General features: G+C 43.8%; 1 protein-coding gene across 3 annotated transcripts in view; it reads left to right on the top strand.

The window, feature by feature from the left end:
• The window catches only part of ABCC4 (ATP binding cassette subfamily C member 4 (PEL blood group)), a 283,972-nt gene that overhangs the window by 49,181 nt on the left and 214,361 nt on the right, over positions 1 to 20,430 (top strand). For 2 of the 3 annotated variants that reach the window (XM_055360589.2, XM_055360590.2), the window contains exons 2-4: positions 4,308 to 4,418; positions 4,966 to 5,086; positions 17,377 to 17,601. In XM_055360589.2, coding sequence (XP_055216564.1) covers positions 4,308 to 4,418; positions 4,966 to 5,086; positions 17,377 to 17,601 — 457 coding nt within the window. The remainder of the gene's footprint in view (positions 1 to 4,307; positions 4,419 to 4,965; positions 5,087 to 17,376; positions 17,602 to 20,430) is intronic. The other variant, XM_055360591.2, reaches the window with a different exon arrangement.

Genomic DNA, 20,430 nt, shown 5'->3' with positions numbered 1-20,430 from the left:
GGGTGGCTACTAAGTGACTAAAGGTGGGTGACATCTGCAGCGTGGAAATGCTGGACAGAGGGAGGATTCCCATCCTGGGTGGGTTTGTGGGAGATTTCATCATGCTACTCAGAATAGTATGCAATTTAAGCCATAGGAATTATTTCTGGAATTTCCCATTTAATCTTTTCAGTCAACTGTGGGTAACTCAACCTGTGGAAGGCGAAACTGTGGATATGGGGGGATGACTGTATAGCATCGAGAGACACAAGTGAACTTCAGTAGGCTGCCACAGGGGATTTCATTCAACCTGCCCTTAGCCTTCCTTGTTCTCTAAACTCTCAGCTTAGCTCACAGCTTTGCTGTCTGCAGGTCTGAGCACAAACCTGCCTTCTCGCTTACCTCCTGGATCCCGTGATTCCAGGCCTAAGTTCAGGAGGTATACAGCAGAGAGGACCTTCCCTCCCTAGTCTCTTCTTTTAGTATTGTTTATTTCTAATAAAGGTGGGGGAAACTTTTCTTCTTTGATAGACTATAATTTTAGGGTTATGCAAATGCATAATCCATTGAAAAGGTTTTATTAGGCTTGGCTTCTGAAGAATATAAAATATTGAACTTGTCCATTAAAGAGAGAACAATCTTGATTCAATGAGTATCAAGTAATGAAATAATTATTTTAGTTCCATCACGGCCAGTTGTTACAAAAAGGTCAGGAAAGAGGAGGAGAAGAGAAATAGAAAGGGCCTTTAAGGAGGCAGAGAGGGCTAAAAGAGAGCTGAAAGGGGAAAAAAGGAGAGAGGGAAAGAGAAAGTGAGGGGATTTACCAAAGATAAGTTAGCTTTTATTTCCTCCTTTACTTGTGGCTATGGGGAACATGAAGCTCATAGAAACTGAAGACTCTGGTCAGGGTCACAGAGACGGGGAGCTGGGACCTGCGTTTTCCCTCTTATACCACATTAAGAAACCACTATTGGCCAAGCTTGGTGGCTCATGCCTGTAATCCCAGAATTTTGGGAGGCCAAAGTGGGAGGATCACTTGAGCCCAGGAGTTCAATACCAGCCTGAGCAACATAGAGAGACCTGGTCTCTATCAAAAATAAAAATATTAGCCAGGCACAGTGGCATGTGCCTGTATTCCTAGCTACTTGGGAGGTAGAGGTGGGAGGATTGCTTGAGTTCAGAAGTTTGAGACTGCTGAGCTCTGATCGGATCTGAGTGAGCTCTGATCGCTCCACTGCACTCCATCCAGCCTGGGCAACAGAGTGAGACTCCATCTCAAAAAAAAAAAAAGAAACCAGTATTCAGAACTTCTCAAATCCTTGGGGGAAGAAACAACAAAAACTAAATGCCACCACCACCAACAATAAATAACAAAACTCTCTACTAACCCTTGTCTAAGACTCCTGCTTGCTGGAAATGATGCTGGGGGTTGTGTTCCTGGGGTGGAGAATGTCTCCTGTATCGCTGAAGCTGATGGCTTCCTGTGTTGGGCATTGAGCACAACTATGCTATATTGAGTTTGTATTGAATTTTACCCTAGATCATTGCTCAAGGTACTCTACCCATCTGTCTTATTCAATAATACAATCATTCATTCTTTCCATAACTGTTTATTGAGTATCTATCACATACCAGGCATAATGGGGATTCCAAATAATATGGGAGTAGTCATTGCCCTGAAAGCATTGTACTCCTAGTAGGACAGTTAGGAGGGAAGCGAAGCTGTTGTACTAAGTATTGTGGGAGATAAGGGGGAGAAGAGACTAAGTCTGAGGAGAGAAGGGCTACTGGGGCAGAACTGGGTGGAGGAATGGCTCATTTGGCAGTGGTCTGGAATTGTTGACTAGACCCCCTCAGGGACACATTGGTATTAAGGAGTCAATTGACTTAGATTTCCATGTATAAAGTCCTTACATAGATGGTCGAAGATAATTTAGTCTCTTGTCAAAGTTGACTTTTGTCATCAGGCAAAAGCCTTTAGCTCTTGCTGGTACCCACATCTTTTCAGCCCAGCTTTTTGAGATCTGGGCAATGAGAGAGAGTAGGAGGGCCCTTGTTAAGTCCTCACTGATTTGTGTCATTCTCTAATAGAAGCTTTGGGTCTCTTCTGATTGCAGATACTTTAACTCAACAGTGGCATCCCTCCTTGTTAATATTTCTAAATATTATGCAGTTAACCGTTCAGCCTGTGGAACAGAGTTACCATTCTCACTTTCCTTAATTTTTTAACTTCCTGGAGCCAGTTTTATTCCCTGATTTAAAAAAAACTCTTTAGTCCAAAAAGACACCAGTGAATTTTACTTAGAAGTCCTTGCTGAAATATACTGTATGAGGATCTGCTGGAAGGGAGGTCTCGGGCATGCAGAGGTCATCTCAGGCATGTCTGGGAAACCCACCTAAGTTGAAGCTGGACTGGTTAGGTTACAGTCTTCTGGACACATTTTGGAGGAGGTGAGGAGAAAGAGGTGAGCCGATGAGTTCTTCTTGCTATTGGGTTAATTAGAATTGCTAGTTTGGATCAGCAGGAGGTTTCCGGAATCCTGAACATAACTTGGATACCCCTGCAGTGTGTGCTCCAATCTTACGGGGCATTGAAAGCCCACCATTTCACTGCAGGCAGAAGCCACCAGGCAGTGGGTTCCCCATGGGAAGGGCTTCCTAGATTAGACAATCCCCATATTAAAACATGCCTATTAAAGGTGACACATGGCCAGATAAGACAGCCAAGATGAAAGAATTTTGTGTAATTGAGTAATTGCATCTATCAAAGTTATTAAAGGTTTCCTAATAGGGCACAAATATGTTTCTTCTTCTTCTTTTTTTTTTTTTTTAGACAAAGCCTTGCTGTTCTGCTCAGGCTGGTGTGCAGTGGCAATCACAGCTCACTGCAGCCTTGACCTGAGCTCAGTCCATCCTCCCACCTCAGCCTCTGGAATAGCTGGGATCACAGGCTCTCACCAGTACATCTGGCTAAATTTTAATTATTATTTATATTTTTTATTGTTTTGAGATAGTCTCACTCTGTTGCCCAGACTGGAGTGCAGTGGCATCGATCTCAGCTCACTGCAACCTCCGCCTCCCAGGCTCAAGTGATTCTTGTGCCGCAGCTTCCCGAGTAGCTGGGATTACAGGCATGTGTCATCACACCTCGCTAATTTTTATATTTTCTTACTAGAGATGGGGTTTTGCCGGGCTGGTCTCAAGCTTCTGGCCTCAAGTGATCCGCCTACCTCAGCCACCTAAAGTGCTGGGGTTACAGGCATGAGCCACTGCCCAGACTTTTTCTTTATGAGTTTTTAGTAGAAGTGGGCATCTCACTATGTTGTGTAGACTGGTCTCAAACTCCTGGGCTCAAGCCATTCTCCCTCCTCAGCTTCCCAAAGCTCTGGAGTTACAGGTGTGAGCCACTATGCCTGGTGCATGTTAATTATTATCATTTAATGATTAATGATGTTAATTATTATCATTTAATGATGAATAATGTTAATATCATTTAAGTGATTCCTAATGGATGACCATTTTGATTTTTCTTTTTTTTAGTAAAAAGAATCTCAAAATATTTGAATAAGTTCTTTCTGTCCTCTGCAAGATTACTATTTTGTCCTTTCATAACTAATAAATAATTTGTACCTAGATAATTTTGGATTATGTAAATGTCCCATCAAACTTTCACTGACTGGTTTTAGCTTCCATTGAAAATGTTTTCTAACCTCATCATTCTTTATCTGAGAGTTTTTCCTTCTTCCCCCATTTATGTCTCAGTAAGGATTCGTGGATTCTTTTGTTATTCAGTCGGTTAGAATTCATTGCTGTCATGATTTATTTGGATGCTTCCATTATCACAGACTTGTCTAGTGGGACCCCGTCAAGCTGGGTCCTCTGTTCTTTGGGCCCATCCTCTTGATTCCTTGAATCTTTCCTTATCGTATGGTATCTCATGGCCCATCTTGTACTTTTTCCGCCCCAGCCTTTGAATCAGCTATTTCTTCAGGAAGCCCTGGTTCCTTTTAGATAATAATGGTTTTGGAAACCAAGATCTGGGCACCAGCACGCTCTCAGCTACTGGTGTGTCATTGCTTCTGGGGCCTGTCTGTGGATAGAGCTAGGGACTGTGTGTGTGTGTGTGTGTGTGTGTGTGTGTGTGTGTGTGTGTGTGTGCTGCGCTCATGTTAATTTTTCTCTCTCTAGCTCTATATATTCATATCTGTCTGTCTATATATAGCTGTATGTATTTTAAAGTTAAGTTTAAGCAAAACCCATGGAGGTAGGAGTCTGCTTAAACACAGATGTGTAATTCTGGATATATGTCTCTTTTCTCTTGTTAACAGGTGGCTCAATCCCTTGTTTAAAATTGGCCATAAACGGAGATTAGAGGAAGATGATATGTATTCAGTGCTGCCAGAAGACCGCTCACAGCACCTTGGAGAGGAGTTGCAAGGGTAAGTGGGAGGCAGTAAAGTGGGCATTAAGGAAGCGTGGGTGTCTGTGTGTGGGGAGTGGGTTTTGCCTTCCTGGGTCCTGTCTGGAGCCTCCGTTTACCCTTAAGGTTAATATGTGTCACCTTCCTCAGGCTGCCCCTAGGCTCAGCCTACCATGGTGGCCTGGGGGAAACTCCTGTTTCCTGTGCCTCCGTAGAGGTCAGGGGAGCCAGCACCAAAGGCCCGAGATGCCTGAGGTCTGTCCCTGTAGGTGGAAGTGTTGTGGCTGGAGGAGGTTGTCTGGCTTATCTGTGCTACTGATGGGGCTTCAATCCAGTAAAGCTTGGCAGTAACTTGTTTCCCCAGACTTCCCCTCAAGGCCTGTTTTTCTGATGCTCCAGATTCTGTACCACACATAACCTTCAGGAGCCCTGGGAGCAATTAGCAGCATTTATGAAATAGTCACAAAATGCCCTGTCTTAAATGCATACCTGTCACTCTGCCACCTCCCCTGTTTTATATTGTGGCAGGGTTCACTCTTATTTACGAAGCTTTTTCCTCATTGTAGGTTCTGGGATAAAGAAGTTTTAAGAGCTGAGAATGATGCACAGAAGCCTTCTTTAACAAGAGCAATCATAAAGTGTTACTGGAAATCTTATTTAGTTTTGGGAATTTTTACGTTAATTGAGGTAAAAGCTTTTACATACCATGAATTGTTTTTCAGGACACATAGAGTAAATGTGCTCGCCATTGACTGGTGCTGTAATGGATGGGGGAACAGAAGGGAGAAGTGGCCAGATGGGGTTTGAAGGTATTTTAAGGTCTAAGGATTAAACATGTCTAGGAAGTATTAGGTAGTTAGTTCAGTGAGCGTATTTATCGGGGTGAATACTTAAGTGACTGAAGTTCAAGGTCATTATTGTTTTTCTTGTAACCAATTAAAATGCAGTGTCATGGAAGAAGAGTATTTTATTCTATGGTAGGACAATGTTGGTGCTCAGTAAATGTTTTAAATGCTAAGAGTCACTTCTGGTCAAAAGAGGATCCTACAGCCTCGAGGAGTGCGCGCCCTGTGGTTTAGAGGAAGTGATTTTGGATCGGAGCCCAGAATAATGTAAGACATTTTACAGGTGCTCAATAAATAGTTGTTCACCAAGCCAAATCTGATAATTGCTCTCCTGGAGAGGTATTGTCACCTCTCCCCTCTCGGGGAAACAGAGCTGAGGGCCTTGCACCTGGGCTGGTGGTGGTGCCCCAGAGGCTGGAGCTGGCTGAAGCACCCAAGAGCTACCCCCTCCCAGTGGGCCCAGGTGCTGGGAGCCAAAATCCCCTCTGGGAAGAAGGTCCGAGGACTGTGCACCCAAGGGGATTCATCACACCCATCCGGTGTGTCTTCCTTGTTGTCGGAGTGGATTGCTGGTTGGAAGGTAGAGTCTTGGTGCCTGGCCCTGCAGAGAGTGTATAAATGGACATTCCATGAAAAATCAAAGACAGAAAGCCAGAAGGGAAATAACCTCTTTTACCCCGAAGGGCCTCTCTTGAGATCTGCCGAAAGACAGTGTTCTGCCTAGGCACACTGCCAGGTAGCTTGTCCGTTCTGGTCTTCGGCCTGCTAGAGGAGATGCAGAGGGTCCTGCTGGGTGACTTGTGCCCTCTGTGCTACCTTAGGGATGTCAGTGGTCCATGAAAGTAAGAGGGGTGGATGTTGCTGTTGCTACAAAAGGGTGGCTTTAAATGCAGGATGGGGAGTTGTCACGGTGCATTTTGTAGGGAATGAGGTGGGTAGGGGGAGGGGGTTGGTTTGTATGTGGGGGGGTTTGCTCCTGTTGAACATGCTTTTTGTTATGGAGGGCACGGTGGGCAGTGGGAGGCAGGTAGGTGAGCTCTGCCCTACACCAGAGGAATCTGTCAGACAACAGGGGACTGGACGGTCCTGGGAGATGAATGGTCTCATTGGTGACAAAGGTGTTTTGGCCAGGGTGCCAGATGGTGAATGCCACCTTTGAGAGGGTACCCGCCCTGCCTGCATGCTACTGTGGCTTTGTGGCAGATGGGGTGGACATGCAGAATAACTGGTGGAACTGACTTGAGGGTGGAAGAGGGCTAGGAGCCCCTCAGGTTCTCCCAGCCCCTCTTCAACCTGTGCTGGGGTGTCCCAGCGATGGTGTTTCCACATGGCCCCAATCAGTTTCAGTTGGAAAGAAATAGAATGACAAGTTGGTGTCAATGTGGCCAGTGTGTGCAGGATTTCCTGGCCCAGTTTGGCTGTGCAACATCAGAGAAGTTGTCTGGTAGCCATGGAGCCTCTGTAAGTGTCTAAGGCTCATGCCAGGTGTCTGGTTAGGTGTAGTGGGAATCAATGGCCTCACGTAGGTTTCGAGGCAGGCCTCCCTCAGCTACTTCCATTTCTCTAGTTTCCCTTTGTTACCAGCTGCTTATGAAATTGAAAACAGGATGATTTAGAAGGAACTGAGCTTGTCATGCTCAGGGCTGTCCGTGCTGTCATGGGCTGCCAGCCACTTGGGGTGGGGTCTCTAACCCACAGATGGTGACTGGACTACAATGAGATTTGGGTAAGCTTTTGGGAGAAGCAGGCACAGAAGTAGAGGCTGTAGAAACGTGAATTTCTCCTGAGACTTGAGGACAGGCCCCACTCTGGTGCAAGGAGCATGGTAATCTTTACTGCTGGTGGGCATGTGGGAAGGGGCCCGGATCGAGGGGAGCTTTAATACGGGTACAGTTGGTGGAGAGCTGGTCTTTCTTTTAGCGGGGTGGTTATTGGGCAGTCATGGCAGAAAAGTAGGGAGTGGAGGACCTGGCAAATATGGGGGCTCATGCTCAGTACTGCTTAGCAGCAGCAGTGCTAGTAGAAGCAGCAGCAGGATTAGTAGTGGTTGGTACTCAGTAGTAGTAGTAGCAGCAGCAGTGATAGTAGCAATAGTTGTAATAATACTGACAGTGAGTACTTGAAAAATGCTATGTACCAGGAACTGCTATGATTTCTTTCTTTCTTTCTTTCTTTTTCTCTTTCTTTCTTTCTTTCTTTCTTTCTTTCTCTTTCTTTCTTTCTTTCTTTCTTTCTTTCTTTCTTTCTTTCTTTCTTTCTCTTTCTTTCTTTTTTCTTTCCTTCTTTCCTTCCTTCCTTCCTTCCTTCCTTCCTTCCTTCCTTCCTTCCTTCCTTCCTTCCTTCCTTCTTTCTTTCTTTCTTTCCTTCCTTCCTTCTTTCTTTTCTTTCATGTTAGGTTATTTTATTTTATTTTTTGAGATAGGGTCTCACTCTGTTGCCAGGCTGGAATGCAGTGGTGCTATCTTGGCTCACTGCAGCTTTGGCCTACTGGGCTCAAGCAGTCCTCCCAAGTAGCTAGGACCACAGGTGCACGCCACCATGCCTGGTTAATTTTTGTATTTTTGTTTCACTATGTTGCCCAGGTTGGTCTTGAACTCCTGGGCTCAAACGATCCTCCCACCTTGGCCTCTCAAAGTGCTGGGATTATAGGCAGGAATCACCATGCTCAGTCAGAAGGCATTCTTTTACCCCTACTTTTGGGAAGAGGACACTGGGTGCCATGTAGTTATATAATGTGCCCAGGGCCACACAAAGTGTAAATGACAGAGCCCAGATTCAGTCTCAGGTGTGCTGACTTAGGGCCCTAACCATCTCCAGACTGTCGTAAAGGTGTCTTGAGAACTCTCTCTTCAGAGTATCCAGCACATGCTTCTTGAACTTGGCCTAGGGATAAGTCAGATGCTAAGAGCTCCCTGGAGCAGTGGGGCATGGCTGTGGGAAATCAGATTGGGGATTATAAATTACCCTAGGTTCCTAGGTGTCCTGGCGCCGGAAAGTCAGGTGACATGCTAGAGAGTGGCTGGGGCGCTGGGCAGGTCAGAGCACCAAGGTACATTCAGGTTGACCACGAACTCTTTTTTTTTTTATGTTTTTGTTTGAGGTGGGGTCTCACTCTGTCACTCAGGCTGGAGTGCAGTGGTGTGATCTCAGCTCACTGCAACCTCCATCTCCCTGGGCTCAAGCAATCCTCCCACCTCAGCCTCCTGAGTAGCTGTGACTATAGGCATGCACCACACCTGGCTTATTTTTTGTACTTTTAGTAGAGATGAGGTTTTACCATGTTGTCCGGGCCGGTCTAGAACTCCTGAGCTCAAGCCATCGGCCCACCTCGCCCTCCCAAATTAATGGGATTGCAGGTGTGAGCCACTGTGCCTGGCTGACCAAGAACCCTTTAGAAACCTGTCTCCCACTGAGTACCATCCTCCACATGTGTGAGGCGTGCAGCCCTGCTGACCCAAGTTCATCAACATCCACGCTGTTAAGACACCATTCCCAGTTGTCTCCTCCTCGGATGGACGAGGGGGAAGCTTGTGGTCTTGCATGGTCACGACATTAACTGATGGTCTGGGCAGATGTCAAGTTCCCTGTTTTTACTTATCAAAGGCTCTGGGTTTCTTGCATAGCAATGATATCTCTGCAGTTTCAGAAGCCTTTGGCCTGAATCGTGAAGTGGGTGTGCAGTTTGCTTGGCAAGGATGAAGACCCCAGATGAGTCACTAGTATGGGAACAGCTCTTCTGTCCTGGTATCTGAACCCTCCCACTAGCAAGGTGGGCCCCAGGTATTAGGGCGGCAGGCTAAGGTGTTAAGATGGACCCACACAGTGCTGGCGGCAGGCACCTCTCATATAAAGTGGAGCCTGGGCTTTTCACAGGAGAGCACTTGTTGGTCTTGTGTTTACACCAATATCTTGGTGGTTTATGGTATAAAATTAGACAGTAGTCAGTTATTATTTAGAGGATCATGGTGACTAGTGGATGATGCTCATTTTAACCTTGTGTCTTTAACATAATAACTGGTAGAAATTTTAGTTCCGATGCAGTGAAGTTCAGGGAGCTAAAGCTCTTCCCAGTTCAACTCAAAGTAATCCTTGGATTTTTTTTTTTCTTTTCCTTCTAGCAGTGAAAACAGCCTGAATTCTAGTATAAATACTGTTGTTTTCCCAGACTTGCCTATTGACACTTGGCTGTTTTGGAGAAGTTGGAGAGAAACAATTTCTTAAGATGAAGGTAGTGAGTGTAACATCTCAAAAGCATTTCAGGTGTTGTTTTGGGTTTTCAATCATTAAAGCTATTTATTGACCAGGCATGGTGGCTTATGCCTATAATCCCAGCATTTTGGGATGCCAAGGGATGATTATTTGAGCCCAGGAGTTCCCAGCTTTAGTGAGCTATGATTGCACCACTGCACTCCAGCATGGGTGACAGAGCAAGACCTTGTCTCTAAAAAAGAAAATTAGGCCAGGCGCAGTGGCTCACGCCTGTAATCCCAGCACTTTGGGAGGCCAAGGCAGGCGGATCACAAGGTCAGGAGTTCGAGACCAGCCTGACCAACCTGGTGAAACCCCTTCTCTATTAAAAATATAAAAATTAGCTGGGCATGGTGGTGGGCGCCTGTAATCCCAGCTACTCAGGAGGCTGAGGCAGGAGAATTGCTTGAACCTGGGAGGTGGAGGTTGCAGTGAGCTGAGATCACGCCACTGCACTTCAGCCTGGGTGACAGAGCAAGACTCTGTCTCAAAAAAAAAAAAAAATTATGGAGTTAGAACAAATGTTAGTTTCACAATTGATTTAATGAAGATGCTTTTCATTTTTTGGTCTTGTGTCTGTGCTGCTTGTGGATCTTCGTATTTTAGATAGTGGAAGCTCTAAACTCAACCTAGCATTTAGTAAAAAGCTTCTGTGATGACTTTCAGGCCTTTTTTAACCCACTTATGCCGGAGGCTGCCAATTTTTTTTGTGTGTGAAAAATCAGACCTTGGCGATGACGTTGAACGGTAGAATATAAACTCCCACAAGCTTAGTGTTCCAATAATGGAATGCTAGGCACAAATGGGTTAATTCCTCTGGTTACAGAACAACTGTGCAGTGGATCCATAACTCCCTAGCCATATACTCTTAACTAAGCTGAATGCAAGCAGGGCCTTCCCTGGGTACTAATGATGGCACCAGCAGGAAGAGGGATGGTGACACCAGTTTGCGGGGAGTCTTTGAGGTTGGAATTTCAAAGTAATGCAAGTGAGATTAGGAATGATTGTCAGAGTTGAGGAATGATTATAATGCCCAGAGAAACAAGTACTAGTCTAATGGTGAACACGGGGCTCTTCCAGGCAAATGCTAATTAGAACAGAACAGCCCGCGAATTTCCAGCACATCTGTCCACTGTGTGCACCTCCATGGAGACTGTGATGGGGACTGGAGACTGAGCAAGTATCCACCCACTTAGAGCCTGCAGCGGGGGCAGGAGGAAGGAGGAGCTTGGGAATCCTCTGTGTGAGCCAAACCAGGACACAGGCAGCTTCTCCATTTGTATCTATGCTGCTTGTTGGTCTTTGTATTTTAGATAGTTGAAGATTATCTAAATGTTTCTTTGAGAAATGAGATGTGTATTTTTTTTTTTTCCCTGAGATGGAGTCTCATTCTGTCACCAGGCTGGAGTGCAGTGGCACGATCTCGGCTCACTGCAACCTCTGCCTCCCAGGTTCAAGTGATTCTGCTGCCTCTGCCTCCCGAGTAGCTGGGACTACAGGTGTGCACCACCACACCCAGCTAATTTTTTTTGTATTTTTAGTAGAGACGGGGTTTCACCATGTTGGCCAGGATGGTCTCAATCTCTTGACCTTGTGATCCACCCACCTTGGCCTCCCAGAGTGCTGGGATTACAGGCGTGAGCCATCGTGCCTGGTCAATGAGGTGGTTTTTAATAACTTCAATTCTACATTTCTTGTTCAGCTGCCTGACATGAGGGCCAAGGCCAAGCCTCATGTGGTATTTTCTTTCTTTGGTTGTTTTGTTTTTTGAGCCAGAGTCTCGCTCTGTCACCCAGGTTAGAGTGCAGTGGTGTGATCTTGGCTCACTGCAACCTCTGTCTCCTTGATTCAAGCCATTCTTCTGCCTCAGCCTCCCGAATAGCTGGGATTGCAAGCTTACACCACCACATGTAGCTAATTTTTGTATTTTTAGTAGAGACAGGGTTTTACCATGTTGGCCAGCCTGGTCTCGAACTCCTGACCTCAAGTGATTCGTCTGCCTCGGCCTCCCAAAATGCTGGGATCTTTCTTAGGTTTTTAAAGATCATTTCAAAAATATAAAATATAATAGAATACTAAGCCTCTCTTTACCCCTAAGCCAGCTTCAGTAACTATCAACTCATGACCACTCTTGATTTTTATGAAGCCCTGCTCACTGCCCCCTCTGAAGATGTGTGTGTGTGTGTGTGTGTGTGTGTGTGTTTTGAGATGGAGTTTTGCTCTTGCCCAGACTGGAGTGCAGTGGCATGATCTTGGTTCACTGCAACCTCTGCCTCCTGGGTTCAAGTGATTCTCCTGCCTCAGCCTCCTGAGTAGCTGGGATTATAGGCATCTGCCACCACGCCCGGGTAATTTTGTATTTTTAGTAGAGATGGGGTTTCACCATGTTGGCCAGGATGGTCTCGAACTCATGACCTCAAGTGGTCCACCTGACTCAGCCTCTCAAAGTGCTGAGATTACATCGCGCCCAGCCGCGTGTGTACTTTTTAATTGAAGAAACCGTGTTGCTTGCCCTGCATGGATTCCCAGGGTCTAGATTGGGCTCTTTGCATATCCCTCCTCCCCATCTTGTGACCCTCTACATCCTTGCATGCTGTATCATTTAACATGTCCATCTGGTACCAGAAGTTAGTAGTTAGATCTAGAAGCTTGATGTGATTCAGGTTTTATTTTCCCCCCTCCTCCCTTTGGCAGGAGTACTTTGTAGGTGAGGGTGTGTACCACCTGCCACTTCGAGATACCTCGCTTAGGTCTGGTTATGTGTGTGTGGTATTTGGAGCCATTCATGATCATTGCTTAAGATGCATTAATTTGTTAGGAGTTTGCAAAGTGGTGATATTCCAGTTCCTCATTTATTAGCTGAAATATTTGCATAAAGAGAAACTTTGCCATTATCAACTCTTGGATACTCTGAGTTACAGTACACCTATAGGAAAGGCAGGAGAAATGATTAATTTTGTTATTTTTTTTTTAAACCAATTTTCAAAATAATGAGTGATTCTCCAGCGTTTTCCTGTGGAGTTAATGGATTTTTTGTTATTGCTTGTTCTGTTTATTTTGATGAGTATGATTGTGAGCTCATGGATTTAAACAGTTCTGATGTGCTGTACATTACAGTTATCATCCCTGTGCCACGCTTTGGCTGTCTTTGGCTAGTGGGAGTCTATCGAAGTCGGGCCCTGAGTCTTTTGAATGTGTGCTATTAGTCTTTGCAACTTCCTCATTTTCTGGTATGACAGATGTTTTAGGCTCCCTGAACAGTTTTTGCCCCAGCTGTGGAATCAACCATTTTTCCTAGCAGCTTTAACTCCTTTTATGTTTATATTTAAAGATAAACATATCATGAATTTATGTGGGTATTTCCAAATCAGATTCAGGACGCCAGTGTTTTTACTTAATCTCTTTACTCTTACATCTGTATCTCTTTTCTCCCTTCATCTGTTCTTTTTTCTCCCTAGCCTAATCCCAGCTCTTGATATCAACATACTTATTCATTTATTTTACCTTACAGTATCAACACTATTACCCATAATATGATTTCTAAAAATAATTTAAATTTTTTTTTCTTTGCAGTTTACATTGTCCTTAGGGTAGATAATAATGTGCAGGGACTATCTTTTCAAACTATTTTTTTTTACAGTCAAATAAACTAGTTAAACTATTTTGTTTAAAGTTAAAAAAACAAATTATGATTCATCCTTTTGTTTGGTAGGTACAGTCTTTACTGAACATTTAATTTTCCCTGCTGTGCAGAATGGAAGATCTTAGTTTCATCACTGAAATCTCAGCATCCTTTTTTCCTAAGGGATTTTCTTGGAAGCCTAACATTTGGCAGCAGCTCTGATGAAAAGCCCTTTGTGGTCTTAAAAGTTCTTCAGGGTCAGGCACAGTGGCTCACGCCTGTAATCCCAGCACTTTGGGAGGCCAAGGCAGGCAGATCACGAGGTCAGGAGTTCGAGACCAGCCTGGACAATATGGTGAAATCCTGTCTCTACTAAAAAAATACAAAAATTAGTTGGTCGTGGTGGCATGTGCCTGTAGTCCCAGCTACTCAGGAGGCCAAGGCAGGAGAATTGCTTGAATCTGGGAGGTGGAGGTTGCGGTGAGCTGAGATTGCACCACTGCACTCAAGCCTGCACAACAAGAGTGAAACTCCATCTCAAAAAAGCTCTTCACAGCGGGTCTCCAGCCCCTCCAGACTCAGACACAGAGATAGTGCAGGAGAGGAGAATAGTGATGTGTACAGGCATTGGTTTCTACGCTCCAGAATCTTCCAGGGATGGGGAACTCAGGCCCTACCCTGATCAATTGGCCCTAAATGTGGGGGATGGGTCCTGAGCATCAGTGAGCATGTAAGTCTCCTGGGTGATTCTAACATGCAGTCAGGACTGCACTGATTCAGAGAGGACTTCAGGTATATCTGGAGTCTTAATGGTTATTATTTCCCCAGATTCACCTTTTTTCTTCCTTATCTCTGGATCTTTCTCAACCCTAGTTTTGTCCCCTGTTCCCCCATTTCTTTTTTTTTTTTTTTTTTTTCTGAGATGGAGTCTTGTGCTGTTCTCCAGGCTGGAGTGCAGTGGCACGATCTCAGCTCACTGCAGCCTCACCTCCTGGGTTCAAGTGATTCTTGTGCCTCAGCCTCCCCAGTAGCTGGGATTACAGGTGTGAGCCACCATGCCCAGCTAATTTTTGTGTTTTTAGTAGAGATGGGGTTTCACCATGTTGGCCAGGCTGGTCTTGAACTCCTGACCTCAAGTGATCTGCCCACCTTGGCCTCCCAAAGTGCTGGGATTACAGGCGGGAGCCACCGCGCCTGGCTGTATTTCCCCATTTCTAAAACAAACTGCTTACTCATTTTTCCACAGCTCACTCTTTTCTGCTTGTATTTTTCACTCAAACATCTTCTTTGGTAGCTTGTTTCTATTTCCTGTGTTTTCTTTCCTTCCCATGCAATCTGGTATGGTGCAGTTGGGCAAGGAATATCTGAAGTGCGTGGGGGAGCAGGAGCATGGAGGCCGCGTGCCCGCTGGGCCTAGACATGTAATGTGTCACTCCAAGAAAGCAAGGGATGGGGCTCAAATGTCAGGAGGCTGAGTACCAAATACTCCATTGAGAAGTATCTGCCTTCAAGTACTCTGGGACTCCAGTAGAACCTGAAGTATGGAACATTGAAGTATCCTACTGGACTCTCAAAAATCTCCATGGTTTCACAGTTGAGGAGAATTCTTGTGAAGGAGTAAGGACTATTCTTAGCTTGTTTGTGGAAAGACTCTTCACCAGGTCATAGATTGGTTGGTCTCTAAGGTGGAGAATTTATGTGAGTTACTTTTGACCTTGGTACTGATATTTAGAAAGTTTAAATTTGGTTAGTTATAATTTTGATAACGAGTATTTTCCCAGTTGTTTCGTTTCGTATTAGTTGAAGGTTAAGATGGAGAGGTCCGTGGAAAAGCATGGACCAAAACCCAGCACTACTCACCAATGAGCCCATTTGCTTGACTGGATTATTAAATGCTGTCTCTCGGCAGGGAAATCTGGACAATTAGGTAGTCGTGACCTACCTGCCTTTTGCATTCTCTTTCGCTGGGTTTATTGCATCTGTTATTTCCTCTGGGGGCCATCCCTCTTGCCGTTTGAATCATACTCACCTACGGCTGAAATGGAGAAGTGTGTAACAGGTAACAGTGACTCCCAGGGACCGTGAGAAGTGTCAGGAACATTTAGAAAGGCAAAGAGCACTGAGCGTCTGGCTGATAGCCCGGGTGTGTCTGCTGTGGCCCTGGTTGCCCTTGGCACTCCTGAGCCAGGGCTGCCCGTGTATATAGTTTGGCCATCTTGCTTCTTGATGTAAATGTCCAGATTTTCATCTCAGTAAACTCTAAACAGTCCGTGTTATGACCCATTGTGCTGGGGGCTCTTCCATAAACTCTTAGTGCCTTTTGAATGATTGGCCATGCTGGAAATGTAACGGTGAGCCTCTGCATTCTTTATATCTGATCATCTTATTCATAATTCTTCAACTAAATGGTATTTTCTGATTTCTGTATCATAGGGGAAAACTTCCATGACCTCATGGAAGGCAGTGCAGTTGGTGAAGTCTGTGAGTGTGTGTGTGTGTGTGTGTGTGTGTGTGTGTGCTCGCATGCTGAGACAGGCGTGTTGGGATTTAATATCATGACCCATCTGAGGGATGGGAATGTCTTCTGTAAATATCCTGATCCCGCGCTAGTTGTTTGGGATGAAAGTGTGTGTTAATTTTGTTTTTGTTTTTTACTGATTGTTCTTCCCTCACTTCAGATCGACAGAAAACAGCTATCAATGGCAAACCTGTCAGGTGTTTATTATGTCTTTGTTAAGAAGGAGAGATTGCTTAAAAGGAAAAGTTGTTTTTCAAGGTTAAGGTCTTGAAAGATTTTCAAACATTTTGCATTTTGTCTTTTGAGAAGTCAGGAGGAAATGATGTCGAGGGCCTACATGTTTACTTTTGGTGACCTGGATTTGCAATGAGTGTTTGGTTTTCTTTGATGGGGGAAAAGGGTCCCTTACAACGGGTTCGAGAGGGAGGAAGTAGGTTGCTGGGTGAAGTGCTCATTTGGCAGGGAGAGTAAAGGAAAGCTCCTTTGCTTACCTCAAACCGTGGCTCAAGCTGCGTTCTGCTGTTTCTTTGCCTTTAGTCTTGGAGGTTAAAATTGCATTCCCTACGTCTTGTTCAGAAGGTAAGCCTGCATGCTTCCCAGCTCATTGGTGTGGGATTTTAATTTTGCCTTGGGGAAAAGATGATTATTAATATTGCTTCAAAACCAGGACCTTCAAAATATGGCTGATATAGAGAGCCACTGATGACATTCCCTTTGAGCTCAATTTCTGCTGTGTTTAATTTTTGACTCCACACTACTTGAGCCAAAGTGGCAGTTCTGGGCACATCCGGGCTTGTAGGGGGCAGAAACATACTGAAGCAATGTCCTGTGGGTCCAAGAGCCTGGAATCCTCCCAAGCCTGGTTCTTTTCCCCACTCCAACTGAAGCTGGACTTGGTGATGTTAGATCTACCGACTCTTGGAGTTTGGATTGGGAAAAATTGGAGAGTTTGATTTTCTGATCTGGGTTTGTGCCAATATCTCCATTCACAAAGGCTCTTAACTGTGAAGAAGGTGGCAAGAGTGCTGGCCTCCCATAGACGAGCCTGTGGGCTGGGATGTCAAGGGTACAGAGGAAGTGGGGTGAGAGCTGGGGTGTCTGTAAGCAAATTCCTTACTCTTCTTGGGCCATTTTTTTCCTTATTCACCTTAGGCCAAGACTTAATTTGGTAGTTTGCCAAGTGTGCTTTAAAGCCCTGTTTGTAATACAGAGCACCCACAGTGTACCAAGCACAATGTACTAAAACTTTATTGACTTTGAAATTAGAATTTTGATTTCAGGTTAAAACTCCTATCGGCTTGTCTTAAAGAAGAAAACAGTTCTGCTTTTCTTTTAGATGAGTGATGAATGTTGCACTTTGAAAATATAAAACTTGTGTTAAGAAAAAACGAGCCTAGGTGCCGTGGCTCACATCTGTAATCCTAGCACTTTGGGAGGCTGAGGTGGGAGGATCACTTGAGGCTAGGAGTTCGGGACCAGCCTGGGCAACATAGTGAGACCCTGTCTTGACCAAAAAAAAAAAAATTTAGCTCTACATGATGGTGTGCACTTGTAGTCCCAGCTACTTGGGAGGCTGAGGTGTGAGGATTGCTTGAGTTAGGGAGTTCGAGGCTGCTGTGAGCTGGGATTGTGCCACTATACTCCAGCATGCATGACAAAGCGAGCAATATCTGAAGAAAAAGTAAAAAGAAAAAATGGTGTGGTCTGTATGTCTAATTAAAGGCTTTTCTTTTTCTTCTTTTAGGAAAGTGCCAAAGTAGTCCAGCCCATATTTTTGGGAAAAATTATTAATTATTTTGAAAATTATGATCCCATGGATTCTGTGGCTTTGAACACAGCATACGCCTATGCCACGGTGCTGACCTTTTGCACACTCATTTTGGCTATACTGCATCACTTATATTTTTATCACGTTCAGTGTGCTGGGATGAGGTTACGAGTAGCCATGTGCCATATGATTTATCGGAAGGTAAGTGACATTCAGCATTAAACATGTACCTCACCTGAAGCATCAGAAGCATTCTGAGGAAGTTTTATGTAAATTAAATATTGCATAAATAGCCACTGCACTCCAGCCTGGGTGACAGAGCAAGACCCTGTCTCTAAAAAAAGAAAAACGAAGAAAACTTCTGTAAATAGAATCATTTACACCTTACTAGAGAAGCTTGCTATTTGCATCGGGCCAATGTTTTTTTTCTTTATGCAAAATTTTCCAGTGTATAATGAAAGTTTTCTACTGCTGTCAGGGCATGGCTGCCTTTGATAACAGGCTGTTGCAGAATACTAAATTTATAATGAAATCTAATTAAAAATATCAAATTGGTTTTCAGTGTTTCTTTGCCTCAATCTCATAGTTGTATTTATGGAAATTTTTGTTGTCGTTCATTAAAACCTTCACTTACATCACAGTTGTATTCAGAAGTGAACTTCAGTGAAATTGGATCTGTGAAATTAAATCTAGGAGAAAATATATTTGAGAAAGGGAATTCTTATATTTTTTAAATGAACCATTTAGTCATATTCCATATAATTTTCTTAACTGAAGAAAAATGTAAATGGAATCCACGTTGGATACAGTCTTTCTTTATATTCTAAATCTAGTTGTGGTTGTTTTTAATGGTATTTAAGAAAATAGTTGGATGTTTGGGGTAACACTTTGAATTTTTGATTGTTTTTCACAATTTTGGAGAGAACTTATAGTGTTTCTATTTTATGTTCGTTTTCATTCAAAGTAAGTTTTTACAATAAACAGTTGTCCCTTGGTATTCGTGGGGGATTGGTTATAGGACCTCTTGAGGATACAAAAAAATCGGAGGATGCTTAAGTCCTTGATATAAAGTGGCATAGTATTTGTATATAACTTATTCACACCCTCCCATATATGGCATTTTATTTATTTATTTATTTAAAATAATTTCATCTTTTATTTTAGATTCAGGGGTAGAGGTGCAAGTTTTTTCCATGGGTGTATTGTGTGATGCTGAGGTTTGGGTTATGGATGATCCCATCCCCCAGGCCATGAGTGTGGTACCTGATAGGTAGTTTTTCAGCCCTTGCCGCATTCCCTTTCTCCCCACTCTAGCAGTCTTCAGTGTCTTTGTTCTCATCTTTCTGTCCATCTGTACTCAGTGATTACCTCCCACTTATAAGTGAGAACATCTGGTATTTGGTTTTCTGTTCCGGCGTTAATTCGCTTAGGATAATGGTCTCCAGCTGCATCCACGTGGTTGCAAAGGACATGATTTTTTTTTTTTTTTTTTTAATGGGTGCACTCCCATGTACTTTAAATCATCTTGGTTTACTTATAATACCTAATGCAATGTAAATATACATTATATAATGTACAATATACAATGTACATTGTGTACAGTTATATAATGTACATTGTAAATTGTACATTATATAATTGCACATTGTAAATTGTGCATTATATAATTGTACATTGTATAATGTAAATATACATTGTATTAGGTACTATAAACAACTGTTTAGGGAATAGTGACAAGAAAAAAATCTGTGTGTGTTCACTACAGACACAATCACCTATTTTGTTTCCCCCAAATATTTTCAACCCCAGGTTGGTTGAGTCCAGGGATGCTGAACCCATGCACAGGAAAGGCTGACTGTATTTTCTTTCCCATTAGGGCAGTAGTAATGATAAGACCTGATTTGATATTTTCTTATTTGTGCTTTTGTATTGAGATATGCCATAAATAATACCATAGTTTGCTGTGGTCTTAACTGTTACAGAAGGAGTAGGATTTCTGGTTGCTTTGCTAAGAAGTTGCCATAGAGACGCTAGTGTCAAGAGCTAAAGAACTTGTCATTAAATCAGTCCTGGATATCTCTTTGTCCTGGGCCATTTTTTTAAGCCATTTAATTTTTTTTTTTTTTTTTTTTTGAGATGAAGTCTTGCTCTGTCGCCCAGGCTGGAGTGTAGTGGTACAACCTCTGCTCACTGCAACCTCCACCTCCCGGGTTCAAGCGATTCTTCTGCCTCAGCCTGCCGAGTAGCTGGGATTACGGACATGGGCCACCACACCCAGCTAATTTTTGTATTTTTAGTAGAGACGTGGTGTCACCACGTTGGCCAGGCTGGTCTTGAACTCTGAACTCTTGACCTTGTGATCTGCCCGTCTCAGCCTCCCAAAGTGCTGGGATTACAGGTGGGAGCCACCGCACCCAGCCCATTTAAATTTAAGGTATTCTTCTTTGACCTCGTCACTTATCCAGAGTGTCCGTAAGGTGTCCTCCCCAAGTCTTCCTTTGACATGGGGGAATCAATCTTATAATTCTGTGAATCCTGGAGGCCTCGTGTCTTAGTGTCTATGGTACAGTATAACAGGTATGCCCGGATTCCTCATGTGTGACATGAAAATGATAAGGCTTGTACACACTAGTCAAGGGGTCTTCATCATCACCACCACCAACACCATCAGCAGCAGCAGCAGCATCATCATCATCTGTGTTATTCTCCTGTACTCTTTTCTACCATTTAGGAGAAGAATACTCAGGTTTTTCTATAAACTAGCTAGATTTTTGTCTTTCAAGATCATACTTCTAATAAATTCATAAAAATTTTCACTAACACTCCACTTGGCAAACTTTAAAAACACCCTACATGAAGTCCAGTTTGACAGCTCTTTGTACAAGTGAGATATTGTTCACCTGTTTTTCTTCCTCTTGTCCACTAACGCTTTGGAAAATAGCCTTTGGGAAATCTGATCTAACTCGGCAGACTTGCTTACCTGCATGTAAACATCTCCCAAAGGTATTAATTTGTCAGCTTGATTATCTT

Source organism: Gorilla gorilla, chromosome 14 (assembly GCF_029281585.2).
Source record: "Gorilla gorilla gorilla isolate KB3781 chromosome 14, NHGRI_mGorGor1-v2.1_pri, whole genome shotgun sequence".
NCBI lineage: Eukaryota > Metazoa > Chordata > Mammalia > Primates > Hominidae > Gorilla > Gorilla gorilla.
Note: the sequence above shows the minus strand (reverse complement) of the source record. Positions and strands in the feature narration are given on the sequence as shown.